The 27,643-nt window shown below is 49.7% G+C and overlaps 1 protein-coding gene across 1 annotated transcript; it reads right to left on the minus strand.

Moving 5' to 3' along the window:
* Nucleotides 1–1,906: 1,906 nt before the first annotated feature.
* Nucleotides 1,907–27,643, minus strand: LOC128273888 (stress-activated protein kinase JNK). Its single transcript, XM_053011952.1, has 8 exons — nucleotides 27,532–27,643; nucleotides 12,196–12,272; nucleotides 7,565–7,727; nucleotides 3,889–4,018; nucleotides 3,087–3,284; nucleotides 2,758–3,022; nucleotides 2,408–2,691; nucleotides 1,907–2,340 (listed from the first exon to the last, which is right to left on the minus strand). Exons 3-8 carry the CDS (start codon nucleotides 7,675–7,677, stop codon nucleotides 2,203–2,205), a joined length of 1,128 nt encoding a protein of 375 aa, XP_052867912.1. The 5' UTR covers nucleotides 7,678–7,727; nucleotides 12,196–12,272; nucleotides 27,532–27,643; the 3' UTR covers nucleotides 1,907–2,202.

Consider the following 27,643-nt stretch of genomic DNA (forward strand, 5'->3'; position numbering starts at 1 on the left):
AGCGCGCGCGCGCGGCAATGTGAAGCGAACGATGTGATGTGTGGCTGTTCATTATACATTAAAGGATGAGGCGAGCTGCCGGGCAAGCAGCAGGGCAGCTCCCGTTTCCGGTTCTTGTCTTTAATAACCGTAATTATATAGCTTAATTAGCGAATTTGCTCTCTACACACCTGGCGCCGTTTATATAACCCCCTTTCTTGCGATAAGTTGCTATTGTAGTGCTGTGCTGTTGTTGCGCCGTTATCCACTTATCCGATTTGTTGGTTTAAGTTTTGCTTAGTTTTGTTTGTTTGCAACCGCGTTCGTTTGTAGTTTTTGTTTGAGGGAAGGAAAGGCCCACCACAGCCCCTATGTACACCGGCTTCCGCTACAGTTTATGTTATGTTACTAAAAGTAAATAGTACTGCCCTCTTTCCGACGATGCGTCAACGGATGCGTCCGTAACGGATGCGACACTACTCTAGAAGTATGCTGAACGCTATGTGTATATTATGTGTCGGTGATTTCTGCATCGGTGAGTACCGCGCGTCACAAGTCTATTTGTTTAATTAAATGTGTTGTTTTTGTGTGTTTTTTGCTTTATTTTGGTGCTACGATGATGGTTTGCCAACTTTGAAACGAGAAACGTACTAAACCCGTTTTTAACGTGTCGCCCCGTGTGTTGGTTAAGTACGTGCTTGTGGTTATTTTGCGTTGTTTGCAGCCCACGGGCACACGGGCATCGATCGCTATCTGCTTTTCTCAAGGACCTCCCAAAGGCTCCACGAGAGCCATGTCACGGAGCAGGGTATGGTAAAAAAACGGAAGAGACTCGCGAGAGCCTTCCCAAAGCATGGCAACGATAATGCACGTCTCGCTGTGACGCAGGACGAGAAGTAGATCTTTATCGACTCCGTTAAAATTCAACTAAAAACTAGGTCTTGAAATCGGTTCCTGGTCCTGGGGCTTGATTGTTCCAATGTTCCGCCACATGATCATTTCTATGGCAACCCAACTGAAGCGAACTTTCTTTGCCGTTTGAGTCTCACTAAATTCAAATAGAAGGCAGTGTGTTTATCGAAATGAATCAAGATGGTTTTCCGTTTGTTTTCCGCACCCGTCAGCATCGTTTCTCTGCACCATTCAGTCGAGTGTCTAGTCACCGGCTCGCCGTATCGGCCAAAAGATATTTTGTTAGTTTAGAAACAAAACTGCACACAACACAGTAGAGCGGTGCTCTATGTTTCCAGGAGCACAACAGCAAGGGCCCATCAGGTATGCAACTTACCATCGGTCAAAAGTTCTCTTCATGCGTGAATCGCACACACTACCACACAACACTCTACATCTCCAGCAGACCGGGTGCCGATAATGCCCATAATTGTGTGTGTAGGTGCGTGTGTGTGTGTGTGTTTGTATGGGCGCGATTACAAACATGTCCGTTTTTCTTCCGTGCCTACCGTGATCCATTCGCTGAACTTTATGGCTTTATGGTAAACTTTACACAATCGGCAACGAGCCTTGATGACACTAACTTCTAAGAACAATGTGCTCGGTTCTAAATATCACGTTCCTTGTTACGGGCTATTGTACCACCGGTCAATGTTTCCTTTCTGGGTCAATTATTATTGCACTTTGATGACCAGAACCGGACAGCTTTTGGGTAAATTTTCGCCACACACACACACACACAGACGCACATTGACGCATTGATGCTCTTGAAACCTTATCACTCTAAGAATGCACATCAGTACCGGCGCTATCACCTAGGAACGCCGTTCTCCGTCTACGCTGGCCCTAGTACTTGTCCGCGCACCCACGCAAAACACACACACGCACAACACGATGCTCTCGCAAGATGAGCCTTGGGGTCAAGAGACTCTGCGAGACACACTGCAACTTGAAGAAGTTACCGCGCCTACTAGGATGGCGGGAGAAAACTACTCGAAAATCCGCGTGCTTAGCACACTGATCAGAATATGGTTGCGACGAAGAATGGTGGCGGAAACAGAGTTGGTTGGGAGCGTGGCATGTGAGAACCTTGGGCAACTACATTTCTTCCTCAGCAGCGGTTACGTCCTGCTGTTCCGACGAGGCGCTGCTGCTCGCCAGCCGTTCCGGTGCTGCTGCCGTCGCCACCGTCGCGGATGGTACTACTTCGTGTGGGTCTGAAGAAGATGGCTGTGATCCGGTGGTGCTGACGGGACAGCTATCCGCCGGTTTCTACCGTGGAGCACCCTCACCGTCCGCTAGGTTATTGCGTGCCTCGTACTCCATCACCTCCTGGTAAATCAGTTCTTTCCACTGCTCGACCGTGTGCTCGCGTTCGTCCACGCTGTGATCGTAGGGGCCGGGTGCAGGCTGTAACAATGGAGCAAGAGAACTCGGTAAAGACTGCGCGCGGCCAACGGTGCATTTGCTTACTTACCGCATTGACTTCACTTTCGTCGTACCAAACGTTGATGTAGCTGTGGACTAACGCCTGATCGACGGAGATGCGATGCTCCGGATCGACGACGAGCATCCTGCTGAGCAGATCCCGCGCCTGACTAGCCTTCAGTCGGTTGTGTTCGTTCGAATCGGTCGGGAACAGTACGTCCGGGAACAGCCGATCGAACGGATAGCCTGTGTAGCGAGGCCTATTCTCGACGTAATTCCTCACCGTCGGCTGCAGCCGTGTCATAAATGACTGAGACGGAGTGCCCAGTTGTTCTGCAACATGAAACAGTCGAGATTCGGTAACGGTGCTTTTCAGTAGATTCGAGCCGAGCCCCTTACCAATAATTTTATTCCATTGATCAATATGATCTGTGCCGGGGAATAACACGCCACCGCGTATCATCTCACCCATGATGCATCCCACCGACCAGATGTCCACGTTCTCTTTGTAGCCCATACCGAGGATCACCTCCGGCGCACGGTAGTACCGCGTCACGACGTACGGCGTCATCATGAAGGTCGTGCCGGCCGTACGGGCCAGCCCGAAATCCAATATTTTCAGTGTGCAGTCCGATTTGACTACAATGTTGGATGGCTTTAAGTCCTGCGGGCACAATGTTAGATTAGAATTCCACTCGACGACCACCAACGGGGGGCGCGGTACCTACCCGGTGAATGATACCGGCCGAGTGGAGATGCTTGATGCCGCACAGCATCTGGTAGAGCAGGTACGACATCCGCTCGTGGTCCAGATCCATCTGTATGACCTGGCACAGGTTCGCGTCCATGAGCTCCATAACGAGGTACACATCCTGGAATTCCTCTAGTGTACGCTGGGGCGTGAACGCGTTCAACAGTCCAATGATCTGGAGAGAGGAATGAAATTGGATTCGTATCAGTTGCACGTACGCGGCGCGCCGCACCAGATATCGTCCGAATTAATCGATATTTGCGAATGAAGCGGCGACCGGAACAAGGACAATTCATTCGCCTCTTGTCGAAGCGATGCCGGCGACCGGATGCCTCTTGCTGTGTGCTGTGTTTTTGTTTGCTTGGCTCTCAGGAGCGCACATAAACGGATCACACACAGCACGAAGCGCCGCCGACTGCCAAGCTTGAAGCAAAAGCTCGACGACGATTTATTGAAGGAAGAAAACGAAAATGGCGGAAAGTTAAGGCGTCTTAGCAGACAGCAGGGCGCCAGCAAACGCGAGATAAATAGGTTCGCGGAACAAGTTCCGCCGCTTCTGCTTCCTTTCTACGTGGAAATGGGGAGGGCAAACTCATCGCTTCATTCGCTACGATTCGGATAATTCTGTTACATATTTAATTGAATATGGCTACGGTCACATGTCTTGTGCTGTTGTGTGCACATTAATTCCAAGAAGTGACAACCCAAGATACTTTGGCTCCCGCGGAACACTTCTTACACGGCTGACTGACTGTCGGGAGCAGAAAACGGATACTTACATTTTTGTGATTGACTAATTTCATAAGCTTAAACTCCCTGTAGGCTCTTTTGGCGTGAGTGACATTTTGGAAAGGTCTTGATAGCTTTTTGATGGCAACATTCTGCTGCGTTACTGTATCGTATGCGGCACTGAAATGGGAGATAAAAATCGGAGAATAAATCAAACACACATTACCTTGCCATTTCCTTTTTTCGATCGATACGATACCGGCCGGCCAGGCCGACCCCAGGCTGGTGCCACAGAAGGGCCGAAACCCGCCGACCAGATGCCGTCGATGGATTTTGTTAGAAAAGTGAAGGGAGATGTAAATTTTAATGTTACTGCGGACATCTGCAGCAGTGAGCTGCTGTGTGTGTGTGAGGGACCATGCAGCAAACTGGGGCAAAGTCTTGTCAAGAAGCCTTGCGAAAAGAAAGAAAAGCGTCCAGTCCAGGATGTCGCGTCGTCGCCATATGCAAAAATGAACGTAATACTGTTCCGACGGCAGTGACACACTAAAATGCCGGCAACTTTTTATTTAATAAACGCATTATGGCTCTGCGGCATTATCGTTGCGGTTCCGCGCTGAATTTTGCAACAACGATTAATATCGGTTAGTGGTGTCAGTTCTGCTAATGTTTGTTAAGCCAACCGAGTTTTAATATACTTCGCACACCGTGATTATGTTAGTAATTTGTTAGTTTGCACTCATTAGTAGAGCGTTGCAAAGTTACAGAGCTATTGGCAGACTTACCACACTGTGCCCTGCGCACCGAAACCTTTTGCCTCCAGATTAATATACCGGTCCGGGACTTCGAACTCCGTGTCCCCGAACTGGTACCTAACATAGTTGACTGTCGGCTGTCTGTTCATGGCTTTACTGTATGTGTCTTGAACTGGTCGCTTCTGTACACCTTTTCCCCACAGCCCTTTTTCGTGTGCTTTCTTCGGTGATAATTGAAATATTTGCTTTATTTCAACTTTCGGCGGCTTCCGTCTGTTAAAATCCTAGCCTGAGTTGCATGCACACCAACAAACGTAACAAAAAGAAAATAAAACAACCAGCAAAATTGAACAAACTGCGTTACATCACTCGATAAACTATTTGCACCGTGTTCAGCTAAAAAGAAATTAAAGAAACGAAATAAAAAAGAAAATAAACAATACAAAACCATCAACATAAAAATATAAAACAAACGCAAAAAGGCAGCACGCACCAAAGCAAAAATTAAAATCTTGCTGTTTTCATTTCACCAATAAGCATGAGTATTTGATAACCGCATTCCGGTTTCTTTCACCATCGGATAGCTGATAGGGCACAAAGTTATCTCGAAAAGCCACCAAACCGAAGTGGTTTTGCAAATGGATGGATGACCCGCGGGCTCAACAGGACTTTTATCAATTTCCTATCCTGTTCGAGGCATATCAAACGACACGCGAGTATTGATTTATGATCGCACGTTTTTTGGAACCAACCTCTGAGCGGCAAAGCTTTCCCGGGAGAGGGCCACCGGGGGCCACCACTTGATAGAAGATGCACTCCCCCCATTGATCAGAAGCCTCATTGATTGAACAATGATTGAGCACACTTTTGGATGAATTTGATTTTTGTTTCTTTTGTCCACAGCTCGGGCACGATGGTGGCTGTGTTTCCGATCGATGCTTCCGGGCCATTAGGTACGGTGGTGGTCCCTCCCGTAGCGAGGGAATGCAAAATCGCTTTAAATACTCTCCTGTTTGCGATTAATTATTATTCAAGCGGCAAAACCGACGCACATGAACATGCTACCGAGTAACCGACCGGTGGTTCCGGTGACTTGGCGATGGCGCACGGGCGCATATGCAAATTGGTAAACAATTCTGCAACATAATCCTTGCTCTGGAGCGACGACGAATCAGTGCACGCCCGAATGCGCCACATAGCAGCCGTGTGTTGTGGCATCTGCTGTTTTACTCCACACGAGGGACCAACTGATACATATCGAGAGAAGCACCACCAAACAACGTCAGGCTCGCCGCCGGTGACCAGAAACATGATGCTGGGCGCTTTCTTTCCCGCCCTAGGGACCCTCCGGAGGCTGCCACAAGGCACGAGGAGAGTGGTGATTAGCACCGGATTTTCGGTGCGGTAAAGTTTTGAAGCAATTTCTCAGTTTGCCCATCTCAGTAGTGCTGTGAAAGTTCTGTGAGGCAGTTTCGGGTTGGGTTCCTTCACTCCATCATCATCTGGTGCACGAAGCACTGCCGCACTGGCGTACAAAATAATAACAATTATTATTATCATCACAGCGCACAAATTTCATGCATGGAAACTTTCTCCTACAACCTAGTTTCCTCTGCGAGAGCTCTGGGAGGTTCTGCGCCTCATGTCATTTCTTCGTCGGCGAACGATGCTCCGGTTCATGCATAAAGCAGCGTCAATTCTCACACCGAATACACGGCGCGCCTCGACGGAGCCACGGACGGAGCGCCATTTGCCCTATTCCATCTTCTACCGCAAACGGAAGCCTTCGGATGGGGTCGTCAGAAAGAAAACGAACTATCTGCTTGGAGGTGCCCCTGGAGGGCAAGCAAATTAAACACACCAAATAATGTCCCTGTCTCCGGAGGCACCCGGCTTCCGAGTCCCGGTGTTTCGGTGGTGGTTAGCGGGAAGATTTATGTGGCAATATTAATATTTGTCAACGATTTTTCCGCTCGCTGGGTAACGAATTGAAATTGCCTTCGTTCACCCCCGAGAGATCTGTGCCCTTCGCGAGCCACCGGTGTTTCGTTCGATTCGTTCACCTGAAAGGGCGCTTGCCAACCAACGGGCGGGTACTAATGAATGTTCGTGTTCTCACCCAAGACCTGGTTCTGGTGGCTTTTGTACGGAAAAACAGTACATCAGGAATCATTACAAATTCAAAATAGGCCAACTGAACGCGGTGCCCGGTTATGGCACACCTTTTCTCGGTGATTGTTTCGGAACAGAATGAAACCCCGGCGAACCGGTGTGGCGCCCAAGGAAACCAAGCACGAGAAAAGCGAAAGCCATTCCGCGAAAGAAACGACGAAGTCCGGGAAGCTGCACCAGGTCTGGTCTAATGTTCCGAGATGTAACCCAATCGGGGGGCGGAAACCCTGGATGACGGCGGTAGAAGTTCAACTTTGTGCATAATTGAAAATTGTTTCGCCTTTTGCACCCCGGCACTCCGGAGAGCCGAGGCGAACTAATTCGCAATGTGCTTCTTCTTTATTCATCACGGCGTGGTGGTGTGGTGGCTGTAAACTTTTGACCCAACTTCACCAGGAACGGAATACGATGCTCTAGTTCCGGTGCACTCGTTAGAATGGCGTCGGCACGTCCGATGGGTAATTGTAGAATTGACTTTTCGAGCACTTGATGGGATGTTCGCAGGGTTGAGTGTCCATCATTCGTGCTGTCGCGAGGGGCCTGCTTTCAACTGTTAATCACATTGTGGTCTGTGTTAGAAGAGCCACAGAGCATAGGTCTGGGGATCGAGCGAGTAATCGAAAACCCATGTCATAGTGACGTTTCTTGTCTGCCCGATTCCGATAGTGGAGGTTAATTACCAAAGTGTGTCGAGGGTGAACAGCGGGAAGCCTGACCCATGGCGGTGGCCACTGTGAGGACATCGCTTTCTCATAAGCCCCCGCCGGAGATCTGTGGTGCGCGTTTCTCGATCACTTACCATACAATGCCTTGAGCACCGGATCCGATCGGCTTCAGGTTTTGGTATCGCTTCAGAATGGTAAACTTGGTATCGCCCACCTCGACGGTGTAGAAGGCGTGGCGTGAGCTCATGTTGAAGCCACGGTGTTGTTTCGCGTTTGTCCTTTAATTGTGGTTATTGTCTGCGGGAAAAGAGGAGAGACGAAGACGGAAAATGGATCGGTTAACGGTGAACTGTTGTTGTTGAGGAAAAGTTGATCCGAAGCCAAAAAGTCATTCAACAATACGGAACTGTATATAAAATTTCATTTCAACCTCCCTGCCATCCCATATTCCGCCTGCGGCAATCACCCCGAGTAATGGCACTTAGAAAGGGTTATTAGGTAACGAAGCTTAGGACGGCCTTCTCCCAGGGCTGGCTGGGGGTCCGTCCTAGCCAGCCAACTGCTTTCTCCATTAATGGCAATACACGAACGAAGAATGGCAAGGAACTGTGAGGAACATTTCCACCGCCGGGCCCCCGGGTGGGTGATTCGGAAAAACTTTGCTCGTTTCAAAATGGTCGGTGTTCTTTCCGCCTTGTTTTGCTTCTCTTCTCTGCGCATCCGATTGTGCAGAAGTGGCCCACAGAAGGCATTATTTTTGAGCGCAGTCATCATTATTTCCGGTCCGAAAAAGGGTTGAAAAATGGCTATGGCAGTACTTTGGCAGCGGCTAAGAAAAGTCCAGCTCCGGGAGCAACATTAGTGTGTTTTTGCACGAAATTGCGGAAACGTCTTGAAAAGCACCAAATGAGCAAAAGCCCCTTGGGTTCGAACGATATGTGATATATCGAACATAAAAAACCATTAAAGCGTTTCGAATCAAGTGTTGGGCACCAATTAAAAGTGTGCTTCTGGCAAGGTTTTGAGGACCTTTTCCGAACAATACACAATTCAATGTTCCACAAAAGCAAGCAACTGGAAACGAAGTCCCTCTATTGCGACATCAAAGGAAATACAGCATGGCTTTACGGTGGTGTCGGTCCAACAACAGCACCTGCCGTCTGCTTAATTACCATTTGCATTACCACCAAAGTCGGTTAAAGTCAGAGAAGTGGGCAGAGAACAGCAAATGAAATAGTATTCCCTCCGGTTTTACCCGGAAAGAAACAATTTGTGCAGCGGCACCAGGCGTCTCCTTCGAGAGCACATTGAACATGAAAGGCGCGCGCACAGAGCACAGCGATGGGGAAAAGTTCGGAATACCAAAGCGAAATCATTAGTACAACAATTACATTCGATTAATTAAACTCGGAACGGAAGGCTGGCCCCACGGACGTTTGCACGGAGGAAACGTTGTCCGCTCGCCGGCAAACGACGATTGGTAAAAGTTAATTCTTGGCGAAAAACTTGAACTTTTCTTTCCACTTCACGAGCCAAGTATGGTTGTACTTTCTTCGGCAGGCTCGGAACAATAGCCATAGTTGGAACGTGGCATGAGAGTGTTCGTGCCACGTAGTGCTCCATCATCATCCCGGCCTTTCATGCCAGCAGAATAAGTGAACGAAAGAGGGAGCGTAAAAGCAAACGGGAAACAACGATTGGGTCTAGAACACAATCCATTGCAAGAAAAGCATAGCACAAATATGGTGCAGCTTTTCTGGCACGTTTACAACCTCCATCTCTACGACTCGATAATCTGCCAGTAAGTTCACGTAGCATGTCTTTCGTCGGATTCTCCTGCCAGCCACCGGAGACTTTTCGGCGGCCGATTGATTGCGATTCGCCCGAAAAACAATCAGAATCGAGATTCGCTGTCGAATTTAATGTGAACTTTTGGCCCACTTTCGATCCATCACGGTCCAAGACTGTGGAGGGACAGAGAAAAACGATCGAAACTTTCCGGCCCATTACTTAAATAACATCGCCCCTTCGGGATGAAGACTCTCGAGCCAAGCGATATTTGGCCAGACAACAACGGAACAAAGAGGGAGGAGGGAGTTTCCGGTTCGATAAAGTTGATGTATTTGACCATCGAAATAAGGATCGTCAGAACAAAACCCATTCGAAGTTTCCCTGCTTTTGATCGGCTTTTTTAAATCCCTAAAGGACGCGAGACAGTTGTGTCGTGGTGGTCACTCTTGTCCTCTGTCAACAGTTAGCGCCATGAATAAATAAATTCCATTTCCAATCCTCCAATCGGTGGTGTCGGTAGAGATGGATGTATCAAACACAGTACATACGCCTGTTCCGCAGTTACGGTGTGTTTACGCTCATTAAAAATGATTGATTGAGGAGGAACGAGCAAAACACCGCGATGTCTAGGATCCACAGCATTATGTTGGCGATTCGGGAGGATTAAAGCGACCAACTGAAGGGTGGCTCGAGTTCTATGTTCCTTTTCCTGACGTTCGCCCGGAAGCTGCCTCCGATGCACGCCGTCCTACTATTTGCTTTCGGGATCGTAATGAACGATCATCAATTAATGACCAAGTTGCCCCATCTGGGATGGATGGAGGGATGACCGATTCGCAGTGACAGGTGCGCACAGCAGATGGTCCCGCTGGAGAGTCGCGAGAAAAGCAGGACGACACATTTGACAACTTCATTCTGAAGCTGATTGAAGGGTGGTATCGGTTTGAAACGGTGCAAAACTGAAGCGAAAAGTGTTGGCAGCAGTGGAGCACCCACACGCGATGTACACAAGAGGCGCTGCCTCATTAGCCTTCGGTAGCTCGCTCTGTGCTTTAAGCCTGACGTGATGTCTGTTCGCAGACGTGCGTAGGCCGCCCCTAATAGCGTAATGGTTATTTAGACATGAGTAATTAATTACTGTGTGCATTAACCCACCATCCGCCGGCAGAAGATCTTATGTTTTGTGCACGATTTTGCCAAGGGAAAGTTACCTAGCAGTGCACGTTCCTAGAATGCTTTTAGTAATACACCCCGAAAAGCCACTCTCCTTCAAGCCTTTGCTTCAAGAGTTATGATATGATCGTTTGCATTGCCAATTTTTCGTCAGCAGACAAAAACACTTGGAGAAAGGATTACTTCAAATGAAGGCACATGCCTCGAATAATCCTCGTATAAACTGGGAGCCAGTTCACGATGTTGGCATGCCTTTACGCGCGAAAGGAATGTTGGATGAAAATTATGGGTTTTCATGGAATTTGTGGTTTCTTACCAATCCGTTTTGCACGCCATGGGGTCGTTAGAATGCAAAACAAGTTCCTTCGAGAGAAAGAGTTCCAGGAATAAAAATATAAGACCTCTTTATGGTGCTGTCATGCTGTTTCCAACGGATTAGACACGGCCGAAGTCACTTGACATTAAAACCCGCCAGCAGAATACAAGCCGAAAAGTTATCAAAAGGCCAATCTGAGCCAAAGTATCAGCAAGTTTAACGGTGCCTAGCTCGGTGAAGCCACTCAAAATCAACATCACATATCAAATCTAACTTCTTAATAAATAAAACTATATTTAAGCGCAACCGCCCGCCTGTCTTTTCCGTAATCTAGCACAATTTACAAAATTACAATCGAACAGAGCCTCGCGGCGGGAGCATCGAAAAAATGCCATTAAACTGGTCAAGCGAAGGACTAACGGACGGACCCGAGCGGCACATTACTACTTTTTAGTGGTCCTTTTATCTTCGGATCAGTGGGCATACGGCTGGCAGTGGCTGGACGGCGCTAAACGATGGATGGTGGAGGTCTTCGCAAGAACACAAAATCCTTCTTTTCAGTTGACCATCGCAATATGCTCCGCCGATGCTTCTTCACTTCAGTAACCCGGGTTCAACGGGTTCGGTTTGTCGGTTCCCCCCACCCGGGGAGCGCCCCGGGGACCGAGTGATAACGATTCAAAGGGATAAACAAAGGACACAGAGAGGAAGAAGCATTGCTCCATCCACCGTCTCCCGCTCGCATCGCGGTCATCGTCAGCCGGTCCCCAATCTAATGACCCCATTTGAGTGCGCGCCCCATTTGGCGATGTTCTCCTTGGCCGTGGTCCAAAAATAACATGGCGACATACCAGCGCAAAAGAACAAAACCAGAGCCAGGAGCCAGGAGCCAGGAGCCAGAGCCAGGGTGTGGGCCATGCTGGCGCCGCATGTTGGGGCTGTATGTTCGACCCGCCCTGCCCGAAACCGGGCTGCAGTTTTTGCGGCAAACTTGTACCGAATGCGCGCTGGACTCGCTGGTTGTCTATGTTTCGTCGTCGTGGCTCTCCGGCAAAAGCCACAACAAGCCAGAAGGACCAACATCGGGGCAGTACTATCATAATCATAGTCCATAATCCATCGCTTTCTGCCTTTCTGAGCGGCACTGCGAGTTATATGATGGGGAAAAAATGAAACAGCATTATGCTTAAGCATTTGTTTCACCGGGAATAATGCTGCTGCGGCTAGCTGCTGTTGCCAGGATGGAGAATCATTGGAGGACGGTTGGCGAAGCCGAGCCCCGGCCGAGTGAGAGATGGGAAGATTTATGGCTACGCTCTCTGTCTGGGAAGACGAATCGTCGTTACCGAAACAACGGCGCAAACGAAGGGCGCGGGTTCGAAAAAAACCTACCCAAATCTTCTTTCGCTAAATCATGGCCCATCGGGCCCATGGGCACCATGTGCCACCGTTAGACGCGAGGTTAAAGATGGCATCATCACTTACCATAATGCAGAAGATCCCATCATAGCGCGAAGAAGGATGGTGTCAACTCTATGGTGCCGGTGTTTCTTTAACTGTACCTGCCCAGAGAAAGAGAGCAAACGAAGAAGTTTAGACTTTCGGCACAGCGCAGCGAAGCGAGAGGCAGTCAAAAAAAGTGTATCACGCATTACTTATGGAAATAAAATCACCAATGGTGATGATTCTCACAAGAACCGCGCGGCGAGTGCGGTGAAAAATTCATTCATATTATTCTGCATCCTCTTCGGCATATCACAAGCTTCTTCCCACAAGTGTCTGATTTCTCCGAATACCGAGTGCCCGAAACACCTGACCTGACTGTATTATTTTGAGAATTTGTTAGGCTAATAAGAATCAACAGCAAGACATGGCGCGAAGCGTTCCTGAGAGTGGAAATTACTACCGAGCCCCGAATCCAACCGCGGCTCCAATTCCATTCCGCGAACCGCGTGCGAATCCATTGATAAAGGTTGTTCTGCTTCATTTGCTAACCATGTTGCTTATGGAACGCACTGAGACGTGAAAAGGCTCACGGCTCACGGAGAAGCAGCATTAATATATTCTGTGATATTTATAGCACAAAGCAGAGTAATTGCAAAACAGCCAGGTAGAAGATGAATAGGATCATTTTACTGTTAATCGGTCGTTGGACGACGCCATAAAGTATCCCAAAATATACTGCCACTGGTGGTGGCCCAGTAACCACCACCGGCAGAACCGGCCGGCTTCGTTACGTCGAAGCATTACACATTACAACAATCGTATCATGGCACCAATTTAAGGTAGAAGAAGGACACAAAAGGTCCTTTTGTGCCGCCCATCAATCGATAGCGGCCTGGGTGTGGTGAATGTACTCGTGCCTCTCATCGTCGTCGGGCGAAGCGGACGCGGGACCACCGAGAACACATCTATTTTTAGTGACGGACGCATAATGTTATCGATTTTGACACAAACATACATTCACGACCCGTCATGAAGTCTACCGTTCGTCACTTCGCGCCCCTGCTGTGCCCCGAAAAACCGTCATGCCGTCGCCAGGACTCCAGGATGCTTCCCATTTATTATGCGCTCTGCGCTCGCCATGTTCTGCACATAATGATATTCTTTTTCTCGCCCGGCGCGTGGTGCGCTTCCATCCAGGGGAGAACAAATATGAAAAGGAATATTGCTGACAGGACACAGGCTGATGATGCTGGGGTCTCACCGGGGGGCTTTTATCGTAATTGAACCCTTATTGGCAGACTATGCGTAATCTATGCATGGTTGGGCAAAGGCAGTGGAGCCCCAGATTTCTGAGCTAATGAAAGACCATCACGTGCGTCAGTAGATAATCTCAGTGCGGTAAGGAGTTGGACGTCACTGGAGGGAGCTTCGAAATCCGCAACAGCGTGACACTTTCCAAAAGCCATAACGCTGATGGACGTCCAGTCGTTTCGGGTGGCAGTTGTTGAGAGCCGGGTCAGTTGGGTCGCAAAGCGCGACCACAATCCTAGCGAGGAACCCTCTCTGCTAACGAGCCACGAAAATTGGGTACACCGACTGCCCAGGCACCACTGTTCTGTTTCCCGGCATACTTTTATCGACATGATTAAATTTGCTTTGGTTCGTAAGTTTTTTTATGACTTCGCCGATGGTTCCCCTTCCTTTGGTCGCCGTCATTTGGTGGTCAGTGGAGGTAAACCGAAATGTGTAGCACCCAACGACCGAGCGAACGAATGAAATACTGACACGTCAAGCCGCGGTCCCGCGGTTGACAAGGCGCGACACGTTGCTCATGACGATGGCAATTATGATTTCGAAGGTCGAAGCGCGCACCGAAAACGGAGAATTTCGTTTGTCGAATGTCTTTTCGTGTCTCTGAGCATGTCGTTATGAGTATGGGCTAGGTTGTCACCTGCACGCGATACATGCGCAAAGGTTACGTTGGAACCGTAACCCTGTGGGGCGGAGGAATATTTTGGAGCAATAATGGAGGCGCCTGGTGATCATTTGGGCCCAACAAATAGCTTAATTTTATTCCATTGCTGCCACATGAGACTGCCAACTGCCAAGCTCTCTGCCTGCCGGGTGGCAGGGCAGTCCATCATATAAATCTTCGTCCGCAATTGCGAACGGTGTGATCTGCAAATCGCCTTCATTTGCATTCCGGCTTCCACAATTCCCTTCATTATTATCGCACCAGATACGGTGGCGGCGCCGGGGATTCCTTCCATTCCATTTACGACAGCCGAGCCGAAGCAGAGCCGGCGCATACATTGTTTATAAGTTTGTCATCTTTTTTGACACCACGACAACACTGCGGCAGAGCGAGCAGAATTCGTAGCTCAATTGCCGACATAAATCCTGCCTCGCAGGCTGGACTTCGTTCGGGAGCCGAGGACACTCCGCAGAGTGTGTGAGAGAGAGGGCGTGTCCAAATGAATGTCTCTGTTGTGAAACCTTCCTGCGCCATCCCGAGGGCGATCGGCTGAAGTACTATCGGCACGGACTGCAACCCTGCCCGGCCGCTGGGTTTTAATGGGCGTCGGTATCTATTCCGTTCCACACCGAAGAATGTCTCACACTGTGGACTTAGACATGCCTCACACCGAATTCCAGCTGTCCCAAAAGGGAACATAAAGGCTCGTCCGGGAGGGTGTGAGACCATAGGAGCGATATGTTACCGATGTGTATCTGGCTTACATACATCCCATCATCCGGCGCTGCTGTCAACCGGTGTGTAAGAGTGGTTCCCCGGTATCTTCTGCGCCACGGAATCCGAGGGTTCGGGGATGATTGCTCCGTGGGCAACCGTAGCGCCAGCGCTTCAAATATTTAATGAACATAAAACATGCCCACGTCAGTTAGGTTGTAAACTTGTGGCCACGGGGAGCTTCAATTGAACTTGTCACTTACGGGCACCGGCAACTAGCGAGATTGAGACATGGACAAAACTCTTCGCGCCTCTGGCGTACAGGCACATTAAAAACCCAAAACTCTGTCCGTATGGCAATAGACACAATGTGATGGGATGGAAAAGCGCATCGGCAAAGCTCCCAAGTGACTCCCGATCACAATATATTCATAAATGCACAGAGAACAGAGATGAGTTGAAGCTTTAAAAGGGTGCAAAACTGGATGCCGGGACTATCTCCTAATCCGGGACCGGCAGCAGCACTCGTTGTGCCGGAGAGATTTTAAGGAACTAAGGAAAGAAGCACTAATTCGAGGAAGTGTAACAGATAAGGAAACCGCCACCCTCAACCAGCACCAACGAGGTGAGGTGTCACCGACCCTAGGAGGCAAAATCTTCCCATTCAGGGCACACAATCGTAAAGTAAACGGGGAACCACTCTAATCTGCCCTTTCCGAACGCGCTCCGTTAACGTTCCCCACCCGGGTGTTTGATCCGGTTTCAGGTTTCGTCGGGAGGTTATGTTACGATGATGACAGTGGTGGAAATTATGCGTGAGTAGTTATTATTCATCCGAATAACCGAAAAGGGCACCCAGCTGAGAAACGTGGGGACGTTCGGATGCGTAGGGGTTCTGATGGGTTGTTTGGTGGAATCGAATTAATCTGCAAAATCGACGACCACGCTACACCGAGGTATCGTTTTCAGCCTTTAAAAATCTGGCGCCATGAAGCCCCGAAGGGGTTTGTCTTAGAAACTCGTCTTAGAAAATCAAAGCAACGAGTCGAACCAACGCAGATTGCGTAGGACACCACACAAGTGGCCTGATTTTTGGGCAGAAATTAAACGCGGCGATGATGAAGCGTCCAGCTGACAAGTACACAATTTCATAAGGCCACGTGTGGCCACCACGGAAAGGCCCTTCCAAAGGTCGTGCATGGGTGGAAGTTATTTTGGGTGCCACGTGGAATACACGCAACCCAAAAGCCGTGAGCAAATTATTAAGTTAGAATACGCATTATGCGTCCCATTAGGGATCCGCACCGGGGCTAGGGGCCTTCGCAATTTGTCCGCGCTTGTTACAGCGAAGAGTCGGGACAGCACAGGATATCACGCTCGCAGTTATCGCGCTGTTTGTAATGATGTTATCCGCAGTAATGGAAAGTGCGCGGAGTGATGAGGGTAGAACGGTTCCCTTCAATGAGTGATGAAACCAGGTTTTTTTTGCTCTGTCCGTCCATAAATTCCTTGACGAGTTTCCAAAAGGGCCCGAAAATGGAAGAAAAACAACGCAAAAAAGGTTCGCAAAGTACTCGACGAACTAATTGAATGGTGCGATGGTGATGAGGATTTAATGCTTTCGTGCATCGGACGAGAGTTTCCGGTTCTTATGCTGTCAGTCATTGGGCAGGGGATTTGAGCAGAAATTGTGCCATCCTCTACCGTGTGACAAAGTTGATACAAAGGGTCGTTTCCAAGTTTATTTATTCATTCAGTTTACCAAACAGGCCTCTAATGATACCATCACCAAGGCACAATCAGAACAGAGCCGTATGGGTCCCAATCAAAACACAAGTGTGAAGGTCCGCAAATGAACAGTGAAACAACAAATGCCACCGGGTGCTTGGGGTAATCTGTTTAATTTGCGATATCCTGCCATCTGCCGGTTCCATATGGTTTTCATGTATAATTGCAGCAATTGCATACGCAACAGTAGCGCATAATAACATCGTGCACTGTCCCCCCGTCTGCCGCCCGGGGGTCATTAATAAATTTGTATGCATCAAACAGGACATAGACTCGCGGGTGCTGCATCGGTAGACACCTCCACACACTGTGGGCGCCGCGCAGCACTACTGTTGGACAAGTGAATGAACATATAATTTTAAATTGTTTCTACTTTGCCAACAGAAAAAAAAGAATGTGAAAACAGGACAATTCGTGACCCTGTGGCCACCTTCCCCACTACTGTGCGCCAGATAGCTAAAATGCTCATTTATTTCGTTGCGAACGGCGCACTGCAGAGCATTGGACCTCTCCCCGGGGGAGGCGGTCATTAAACACAGAATTGAGAGCATTTGCCATTTATTCTATTTTAATTACCATGAAACATAATCACATTAATCATGCAGGGTTTGTTTATTGTTAATTTTCCGCCACCCTTCGTGAGTCTGTTTGGCAACCGCCCCGTGTGTCCCCCCGGGTCAGAGAAGCAAAGGGCGGGCCACGACCCCCGGTTGGCGTTCTTGCGGAACACAGTACTTCAATACAATACCGCAAAGTTCCTATCGTGTACACAATGTTGTAAGGTTGTTTACTTTTGCATTTGTTTTCTTTCCCATACTAGGTTCGATTTTGGTTCCCGAAGGACAAGGCAGAACCCAACGGAAGAACTAGGCAACTACTGTGCAGTGGATGTAATTTTCAAGCTATTGATTCTAAATGGGAGTGGTGAAGAAGAAAAAGGGGACACCACTTTCGAACCACACTCGGTATTCCTTGGTGCAATTTGAATCGATTTTGCCCGGAAAAGGCGAATGTTCGTGGCTGTCGACTGCGGTGTTCCCCTTCATTGGGGTTTTCCCCAGACGGGATACTACAGTTCCGGTTCAACAGGGGACGACAACCGGAACGACCACTTTCCTCGTGACCGATTCATGTTTTCTGGCGTCCTCCAGCTCTCGACAAAGACATTGATTTATCTTCGCCGGGACTATCGAGATTTGGGCGTTTTCTTCTGCCGTTCCGGAGATTGTGTAGTTTGAGGAGCATCAATCACAGGGAGCCTGCGGTGGCGCTCGAGTTAGATGTTGTTTTGACGGAAGCCGTCTGAAGAGTGAGCAAATAAACGCAAACTTCTTCGCGACGATTGTTAAAAAAAGGGAAAGAAACCGATTTTCTGCACTCCTTTCTGCTTTCTGTAAAAAGAGCACAGAAAAAGTTTACATTGCTCAAACATTTACGATCGCCAGGGGCCCAGTCTTTTCCTCTTTTTCCATCACGCATTTTGATCGGCCGACCGCATAACGATGTTTGCAAAGTTTTTCGATTTTCTTCGCCAGAATTGATTCGAGTTGGGGATTTAATTTAAATTTCAAACCACGTCACCGGCACACCCAGAGACTAAGTGCTACGCAAAAGTGTCGAAATACCAGAGTTCGATACTTTTGGCGCGCGGCGGAACCACTCAAGCGAATCCGTATCGATCGAACGGTAACAAAACTGGATCCCTTGCGCTCAGAATCGTGCCTTTTTGTAGAGGTGCATTTTGATATCCCATCAAAAGAGCTTTCGATTCCGTCTATTTTGATTTGTTTGAATAATTTCCCGGGTTTTTACCCATTTGGATTACGAACAAAAAACCCACCAAACGAATCGATGACTTGCAAACATAGCCCCATTTTCAATTCCAACACGCTCCCAAGTGCAGCGCGCTATCGGATTGAATGTTGGCCTCTGACGGCCGTTGTTTCTCGTGAAAGCCTAAGGGTACCACACCTTATGGGTGGCTTCGGTGGCTTCGATCCAACTCAGCCATACCCGTAGGTGGGGCGCAGAGAAGGATCAGCATCATATCCCTTTGGGCGGTCGATTTTTACACTCCAACTTGGCCACTCGACCCGTACACTCGAGAGCGGGCCAGGATTGTGGAAATGAAAATTTCAGTTCACAAAAAAGCGGGCCCGTCTGGTCGGCCGTCAATTAATATGGAACAAAAAGACGCCGGTCGGGCATTCCACATGCACTTTTCCGTGTTTGTCCAGCGTGGCCAATATTGCGTGTTCATTTATTTATGTTGCTATCTACGCATTTATGGGATCCCGCCACGGCACCTAACGTGTACGGCCAGAAAATGGATGAATTGTTCCGTGTGTTGATGATTGCTTGTTTGCTGGCACCGCCCAGTCCATCGCTGACCACGGGCCACCATGCATCATTACTCTCCTGTTGGGGACCGCCCAAGAGGCTTTTGCTGCAGTGCTGTCGGTAGACTGACCAGAGAGCAATATTGCTTGCCATCGAGCGGAACACGGCCCAATCGAGCGCACCTACAGCTCTCAACATGTCACTGTAGACGACGGCTACAGGGCAACCAGGTGAAAATCAATATTTACTCGCTCGCCCTTTTCCAAAAATGTCCGCTCAGGGACCACCGTTATGATTGGGTTGCTACCTGCTGGCGATGGGAACAATGGCCACTAAAAGTCATGTGTCAAGAGTGCCCAGACTATGTCACGGAAAGTGACACAGGTTGGATTGTAGACGGGGTGAAAGAAATCCTTTAAAAACGGACCACATTTCGTACGCAGGCCATCCAAAGCAGTTCATTAGCTCAAAACAATTGCTGGAGCCACTCTGTCAGGTCCAGAACCGTTCAGGGGACGCAGACGGAAAACAACTTCGAAACATCAGTCAGACACGCGCGCGGGCACTCCGGACCAAATTGAACTGCTGTCACAGAAAAACCGCATTCAATTTGCACCGCACTGTCCTTGCCCCGTCGTCCGTCGGTCCTTCTTGGTGCAGCATAACGGTATAATTTTCCAATACATTACACATGCTGTGGCGCTCCTGCCCGGGGGGCTGCTGCTGTCGGTTGGTCGTCGCAAAACTTCCGACTACCCGACCGATCCGCTGCTGCTGCTGCTGCTGCTGGCGAATCATTTGCGATCAATATCCAATTTCACCGATCACGCTGTGCAGGCTCTGGCAGGCTCTGGCAGGCTCTGGATGATGGAGTGCAGATTGCTGGGGCACGAATAAATGATTTACTTGTCTCCGGGTGCCGGGTTTCCGCTTGCCAGGTGCCAGCCAGGCGCCCAGAAAGCCGAGATTCTGCGAAACGTGATTCGATTGGATTGTGCCGACGAGCTGGTGCCGTTCCATTAGGTTTGGGGTCAAATAAAATTATCACTCCCCTCGTAAACCGAGACGTGTGTTCTGCGGGTAAGCCCGTCGCGAAAAGCATTACCTTTTGTGACCGTCACCTCCATTTACATGTCCCAGAGAGTTAGCTACCAATCGGAATGGCAGTTTTAATGCATTCACGGGAGAGCGCATTAGTTAGTAAAGCTCCTCCAGGGTTTCCACCTATTTTCTTCCATCACACCATCGAACACCGGAATTTTGTGCGGAAGCAGAGCACATCATGTCGCAGTGCGTCACGCTCAGGAACCAGCAGCACCGGAAGCGCAGAGAACAGCATCCTGCTGAACAGCCGAACACACGTTCAAAGGATCCGTATCTCTGGTTTGTTCGCAAAAGTTGGCACTGCAAAAAAACCAGGTCGATTGGTCGTTCGAAAACACTTCGCTCGTGGAAAATGTCAACCGACGAGGACGAGGGACGAAAACCCTTCCACGCGCTCCGGGCGGACCGACCCCACACGGCGGGTCACGGATGGGCCGGGTTGTTTGTTCTTGATTTTGCTGCACTCTTGCCCCGGGTGGTGGTACTCCGTGTCTTTGAGTCGCACGTAAAAATGTCCTGCAGCTACAGGAAGGTTATCAGAGGGCTAATATCAAGCAATGGTGTTACTGGCAGAAAAACAGGAACGTTCACCGAAGGTTAGGTCTATTCAGAGTTTTTCACAGTGTAGCTGTCCCCACTGGCAAAAATAGCAACATGTTGGCGTGCCCTCGATTCGACTGGGGTCGACTTCAAAGGGCCAACACAGGACATAACAGCAACTTTGTCGTTCTGATCTTCTCCATTTGATGGAACATTTTCATTATTTTAATCTATTGTGTGACGTTTTGAGTTAATTTTTTTCTCAGCCCCCGTTTCGGAACAGATTGATCCGTGTTTCAATGCGAATGTGAATCCCCATGAAAGATATGCTTGCTTCCGTGGCTCCGAATGTGGTTCGCAAGCCAGTTACCGAGCCCAACGTCACAGCGAACCGGTGGAAACTGAACTATAAAACTACTATAATGCTCACTAATTAAGCTCTTAGGGCCTCGACTCTCGACAGACGAATCACCGTCCGACGGTTATCGTCGCTGTGCCAATTGAGGAGCGCGCAAGGCGGCATAATTAAAAAGGTTTATTGAGGTGAAGAAAATGCTGCTGAATACGGCAATGCTCGACGTCCGTCTACAGGCAGGACCAGCCAGGCCAGAACACTTGGCACGGTGGCACCCAGAGCTTTGCGCCCAGACATAAGCGTATCGCCGTAATCGGCGGTGCCTGGGTGTGCTTTGCTCAAGCACAACTAATTGCTAACTGGCGAACTAATTCAGCGCATCACCGCGCGCGATGCATCGGCGTCATCTGGTTTGCATCGCTTACACCTTCCTTCCATCGAACTATACGTCTACAGATGGCAGTAGGAATTCGTTCGTTGAGCCGTCAAACCACCATCGAATCGAGAGCACTATATCCACAGCATCCGCTGCTGCTGCTGCTGCCTTCATTGTGTGCTGTTTTAAGCGGCAAGGACGACGGCAAGATTGGTGCTTCTTACACAGCGCCAGCAGCAGATTAGATTTCCTGTCACAAATATAAAGCAACCTGCTACTGTGTGTGCTGATTCTGGCCGGCTACTGGCGCGCGCTACTGCACCAGACAGATGATGCCTGAAAGGGATGTGGCTGCCGTTGTGTGATCGCACCAAGGTCTAGTTTCTTTTCTATCCCTGGTCGCTGCTACTTCCACTCGCGGCCAAGATGACACCGAGCGCGTTTCAAGAAACACACAGCCTCGAAGGACGCTAGTGATACGCCGGGATGATGCTGATGTCTGCCGCCGTGTGAGAAGGACATTCACGACTTACCCCGGTCGTGGAACTCCCACAAGACTTTGGTGCTCGCTCACCGTGCTAGGATTTCCACGAGCGGGGAACACAGACTGTTGAATATTTATCCTCAAAAGGGTCGATGATGATGGTTTTTCTTTCACTGCCGTGTGCTTTATTTCCACCTTTGCCACGAGAGTTAAAAGGTGGTCCTGCGCACGCCTCCATCTGTTGGCCATAAACCTAAGACTCTTTCTGTGGCTGTTTGCGTCTTTCCGGTGAGCCCTCTTGTGATTCGCAAAACATTTCCATCGCACGACCCCACCTCGCACTGTACAAGGGGCCCCTCAGAAAGGGTGCATTTCCGCTCGTCTATGCTAGGAACTCACCGGTATCCGACTAAGAAAAAAGTGTGTTCTTCGATGAAGTAACCGAAAAAAAAACCCTGGGTACTACATGGCTTTTCGGGGTGGATGGCTACCACCTGTTACAAGGCGGATCTTTCTCGTCATCCGCAAAAAGGTAATTCAATTACTGACCCTTTTGCCTTGTTTAGTACTTTTCATGCCATGTCCGGGGCGTAGTCAAAACTATGCTCGAGTATGAGAAGAGCTGCCGCCGGGCACAACAGCATGGGCGAAGCAAATTCTTTATCAGGAAGAATTTGAACAGCATGAAATTTATGAAACTCATATTTTTGCTCGACTTCCTCCGGCCGGATGTTGCACACTAACCGTGTGTGTGTGAACGATGAACAATATGGGACGAAACCGAGCAGTGTGTTGGCCGCTTCCCATTTTCTGCCACCCCCCATGTAAGTTAGCATTTTCGCTGGTCATTCCAGTTCCATTCCAGCGTAACGCACGCGGCTTTCAGCGCACATTCTTGGCCATTTTGCGCTGAAAAGCATTACGACGAGCCAGCAGCAAGAGTGGGTACGGTCAAGCAGATGTACACCTTATCGTAAATCAACCCTTGCCGCCTCGCGGACCCTTCACAGCCCTTTGGACGAGATACTTTCACGGCTATTGGAAACTATAACAAGACCGAACCCGGTGCTCCTCGGGGCTCGCTGGCTCGCCGGACGGGGGTAGAAATTATTGCGCGACGGAAAACATAACCGGAAGTCATAAAATGGAAAACGAAAAAAAAAATTGCGAAAAAGCAGACCGGTTACGCCCTGCAAATACACGTTCGCATGAGGAGCGCAATAAATTTTCGCTCTAAATCACCTCGGCCCTCGTGTGTGTCCCTTAATTTTGGAACCGATTATAGCCGAGTTTATCCTGTCTAACAGCCCTGGGTTGGGGGGCTCTGTAAAAAGGGCCTCTCAGTGTGCCACCCAGTTTCCGGTTGCCGGCCGCCGGCACCAGCAGCTGCTGCCCCGATGATCGAACATAATAAATTGGATTTTATAATCGACTATAGCTAGCTGCCTCCTCTCTTTCGGGTGGGTTGGTTTCACTAGGACCGGATCGAACCAAATCTTAAATGCGATTGCGATTTTTTCCTCTCTCTTGATCATGAGGTGCTCGTGCATTTAGCGTTTCTTAACCGATCACCAACTGCCGAAACATGAAAATGCATTCAACTTTGACCGACTATCTATTGATATAAAATGGAAAGTTTGTGTTGAACAGCCTGTCCACTTTTTTAACGGACTTCCAAGAACTGTCTCGCGATGTAAACAAATGCATGGTCGTGGCCAACAGCCATCGCCGTCGTATGAAAGCCACATAAAAAAATTGCCACGCATGCGCTGCCCCAAAATGACAACGTGTGGACAATCAGCAAATTTGTCTGGCATGTTAAAGTGGACGAATCAACTACAACACTGACCCCCAACCGGCCACAATCGTCCGACAGTGTTCGGAAGAAGCAATAGTTTCCTAGCCAAGTCTTAGCTTCTGTAGCTGGAGATGCTCGACGTATTCCGTTCAACAATCACCGCACCGAAAGGTCCCAAGAATTATTGACAGCAACGCGAAACGAGTAGATGTTCTTGTGGAGAAACATTGGCCAGCTTCAAAGAACACTCCTGCAGCTGCCGCGGAAAATCTCTCGCTTCCCGGCGCCACCACCTCACAAACGAGGCGGAAAACTGATGTGCATGTGTTTCCGCCCTTGCGAGCTTCCGGTTGGCGTTTTGTTTTGTCCATGCCATGGTGGCACGGATTCCGGATGCCGACGGCGGCCCGTGCCGCATGAGACACAGGTGCGAAGTGTGTGTGTGTGTGTGTGCGATGCCCATTGTCGCAAGTGTTTACGAAGGTGGACGCGCCGCCAGTTCTCGTGCCATTTATCACACATGCCCTTCACGTGTTCCAGTGGTACGTGCGCTCCTTTGGCCGTTATTTTTCCTCCTTATCCTTATTTTTCGCCGACAGAAAAACGTGCGTTCCGTAACGTCGTCTGGTAGCTTACGGTGTTTGTAGATAACAACGCAGCCTAAGGACCACATCCAGCACGGTGCACGCCACGCGACTTCGAACTGTAGCGTAAACTGGAGAGTCGGATCGAAATTAAAAACGTGCTTAACGCGTGAAGACAGCGCAGTCTTAAAATTTCAGCATTTACGGTGCGCGATATCTATTAGGATGTTTGTCCGTTCCTAGCAAACCTTTCGACGTGGTTCCGAAGAATTTGGCGTAGGAGAGTGACATTGCGCCGCACCACCCGATCGATATTCAAATCCAGAGGCCGAGAGGTCCGGGAGGAATTTGGCATTGAAACCTTCAGAAAACGGCGAAAAAGGTAGCCCGCGGCAACGGCAGCATCTTGGGTTTATAAATTTTAGCACACAGCACACCGATACAGATAATCGGCCCGAAGATCTCGGGCTCGGGCGCGGGTATTGCACAACAGTAACAACAAATCACGCCAAAAGCGTCGGATAAAGTGCCGAAGAAAAACAATTTATGCGTGTTTAGGCGGCGGATGGTACCGTTTTTCGGATCCGAGCCAGAGCATTTCGCCGACAGCGCGGGTTTGCGATTGGTACTTTTTGTAGGCGAACCGAAAAAAAGGGATTCTTCTCTTTCGTCCCAACTATTGTTACCCAATGGCAAACGGCAAACCGAAGCCGACCCACGGAGCGCGCCTTGCGCTAGAGACCGGAATGCCAATTACGTTCGGAAGCTTCCTATTTTTTTTCGGTGCCTTTTTGCGTGCAGAAAATCTTCCCGCACGAGCAGATATTCGTTGCGTCACCGAAGATTGCAGTTTTGGCCACTAGGAAGCCACTCGGACCGAAAGCTAGAGGATTGCACATCGATCGAGCATCGGATTCCCGATAGGACATGGCTCCCCGTAGGCCACTGGTGGGCGATCAGAAGAAGATAGACTTATCCGAGAAAATCAATCCGAGGGGCGTGGGCCAGCCAAGGCAAAGAAGGTAAGCTTTATCGAAGTCGAAAGAAACATCACATCGCTGGTCTCGCTGGTGGCCACTGGTATATGGAGATTCCGGCTACAGCACCTTGTGGTGCATAAATTTCCACCGTTCCCTAATGTATTCGCCAGTCGGGTTGGGTTCCCCGGGCAAACGAAGCCCCACCAAAGAGCACCCCGAAAGCAACTCCTTCCGAAAGCATCGATAAAGTAAATTTATCAAAAGAAAAACGCTGCACAGGTTGGCCACCACTTTGGGGGGAGGCGAATCCTTCCTTTCGTCGCTCTATAAATCATCCCAAAATGAAGTGTGTGTGTTCGGGATATTTTCATTGAAATTCTCGAAATTCTTTCTGAAACTTTGCGTGTTAACAGTTTTCCTATTTACGCCGCCACTGCTCAGCAGCTTCGACGAAGCACTATAAATAACCGCCAGTATTTACACATAATAAATAGGGCTCCAAAAATAGCTTCGCACCATCAGGCCAGCCACAGCCACTGTTTATCTTCCCGAAGCTTCGCCCTCCGTCCATCCGCAGGGGTGTATTGAGCCAATATTCTTCGACAGTTTGCGCGCTGCTTTCTAGGCACGGGCGCTCCAGTCGAGTAGCTTCGTCCACAGAACGGCGCTATTTTTGGCGCTAATCCTTTTAGAGTTTATTCTGAGCTTTAGACACCAAATCGCTTCACTGGACGCGCGGGCCCGATAATGCCCGCGCACCCGCAGAGCCGCCGCGAAGTGGAGCTTTCACAGCTTGGGATTGGTTTTATGCTTTTTTTCGACGGCAAAAATATGAAGTCCGAGTAAAACCGTTGGCGGTGCCGATCAGCTCAATAAAGCTGACAGGCTTGGTAAAGTTTGCTTGTGCCCACGCGCGCTCCGGAAAAATCCGTCCGTGCGAGGACCTTGTTCCCGTTGTGCGGGTTGGAACAAAAATGAAAACGAAATCACGGTGGGAGTGTGAAAAAGTGTGGCGTGGCCTTCCGCAGGACGACGAGCGAGCGAGCGCAACATCGTAAATCGATTCGTGGCGGCCACGGACCGGCAGCAGCACCAGCTGGCACGGGGGCTTTCGCGACGCGCCGCGCGTGTTTTACGTCGCCATGAAAATCAATCACTGCGAGCCCGAAAGCCAACCCCATTTGGTGGTGCTGATGTTCCCAATGTGGCGCCGCAGGTCGATTATGAAATATGTAGCGTCGATTGGTGACACCTGGCTGCCGCCGCCATCGTACGGCCGCGGCAAACCGAGAGTGTCACCTTTGCTGCCGCCGTGGGTAATTGGGGGTTCGCGTTCGAAGAGCGTGGGGCGGGCCCTTCACGCCACACGCCATTCCGGATGTCGGAGAGTCGGACCCCCGTTTCGGTGGGCTCTTTTGCGGTTTTGATTAATGAACGTGCTCACGACGAGGACGCTCCCGCCCGGGGGTGGCCCTGGCGCGATGGACAGGCGCCGACAAACTTCGTTAGCGTCAAGATATTTCAAAAACTCACAGCACGGCTCCGCGCACGGAAACTGAAGCGCTCGCAATCGAGCGGCACCGCACGTGGTAAACGAGTGGCTCCCATTCGCTCCAGCTAAGCCCACCCGGGTTGGCGAAGGAAAATCGGGCGGGACACAATCGGCCGCGCAATTCTCCCGTGTTCGCCGAAAAGGCCACCAAAAGCCTTGAGCCTTGTGCCTGTCGAACAACCATTGGGGCGCGGGCTCGCGCGATCGATTGCCCAATCGTCACGCAGGACGTAGAGAGCCGACATAAGCCACCGGGGGGCGCGGGATGTGAATATTGTTGCGGTCTGCTGGACACTGCTGACGGCCACCAACACAAAGGGGCCAACGGTTCTCGGGGATGGATTATCTTCGTCCCGGCCGAGAGGGCCGGAGATTTAATCAAAACCAAAGCCTGTCAGAAAGGACTCAATGGCGAGCCGTTTGAGAGGCTCAAAATTAATACGGGACGTCCAGCAGCCAAAGTTTAAAGTCCCATCATAACTTTAAAGTGCTGCGAAGAAGACACGTGAGACACTGAAACCGTTCTGTGGGCTAATTTGGCGAGCAAAGTTAACCCTTCCCGGAAGTTCCACTCAATCCGTCCCGTTCGCGGTGGTTCAGATGCACCCCGAAAAGGGCGGGGCGGTGGCCACCGCCAATACCACGCAGAAAAGCAGCTCCTTCCCGATAGGGTGGTGGTGTGGATTAATTAAACTTCATTTTCCGATTCAACAAACATTAAGCAATTAAACACGCCACTCTGCGGAGGGCTCGGGGGCCGGTTTCCAATCTAATTAATTACTTACCTGTCACGACGAAAGAAGAGGGCTACCGAGGGCCAGGAACCGTTCACAACACGGATCGTTGATTGACGGATCCCCGAAACCCGGAGTGGGTCGTCTACTGTCGGTGAACCGC

The sequence above is a fragment of the Anopheles cruzii genome, chromosome 3 (assembly GCF_943734635.1).
Source record: "Anopheles cruzii chromosome 3, idAnoCruzAS_RS32_06, whole genome shotgun sequence".
In the NCBI taxonomy this organism is placed as follows: Eukaryota; Metazoa; Arthropoda; class Insecta; order Diptera; family Culicidae; genus Anopheles; species Anopheles cruzii.

Coding starts and splice junctions, on each gene's coding strand:
- LOC128273888 (XM_053011952.1), bottom strand. CDS start 7,677: ATGAGCTCACGCCACGCCTTCTACACCGTCGAGGTGGGCGATACCAAG. Junction 4,019..7,564: donor GGTGCTCAAGGCATTGTATG/GTAAGTGATCGA, acceptor CTCCCATTTCAG/TGCCGCATACGATACAGTAA. Junction 2,341..2,407: donor ACGAAAGTGAAGTCAATGCG/GTAAGTAAGCAA, acceptor CCATTGTTACAG/CCTGCACCCGGCCCCTACGA.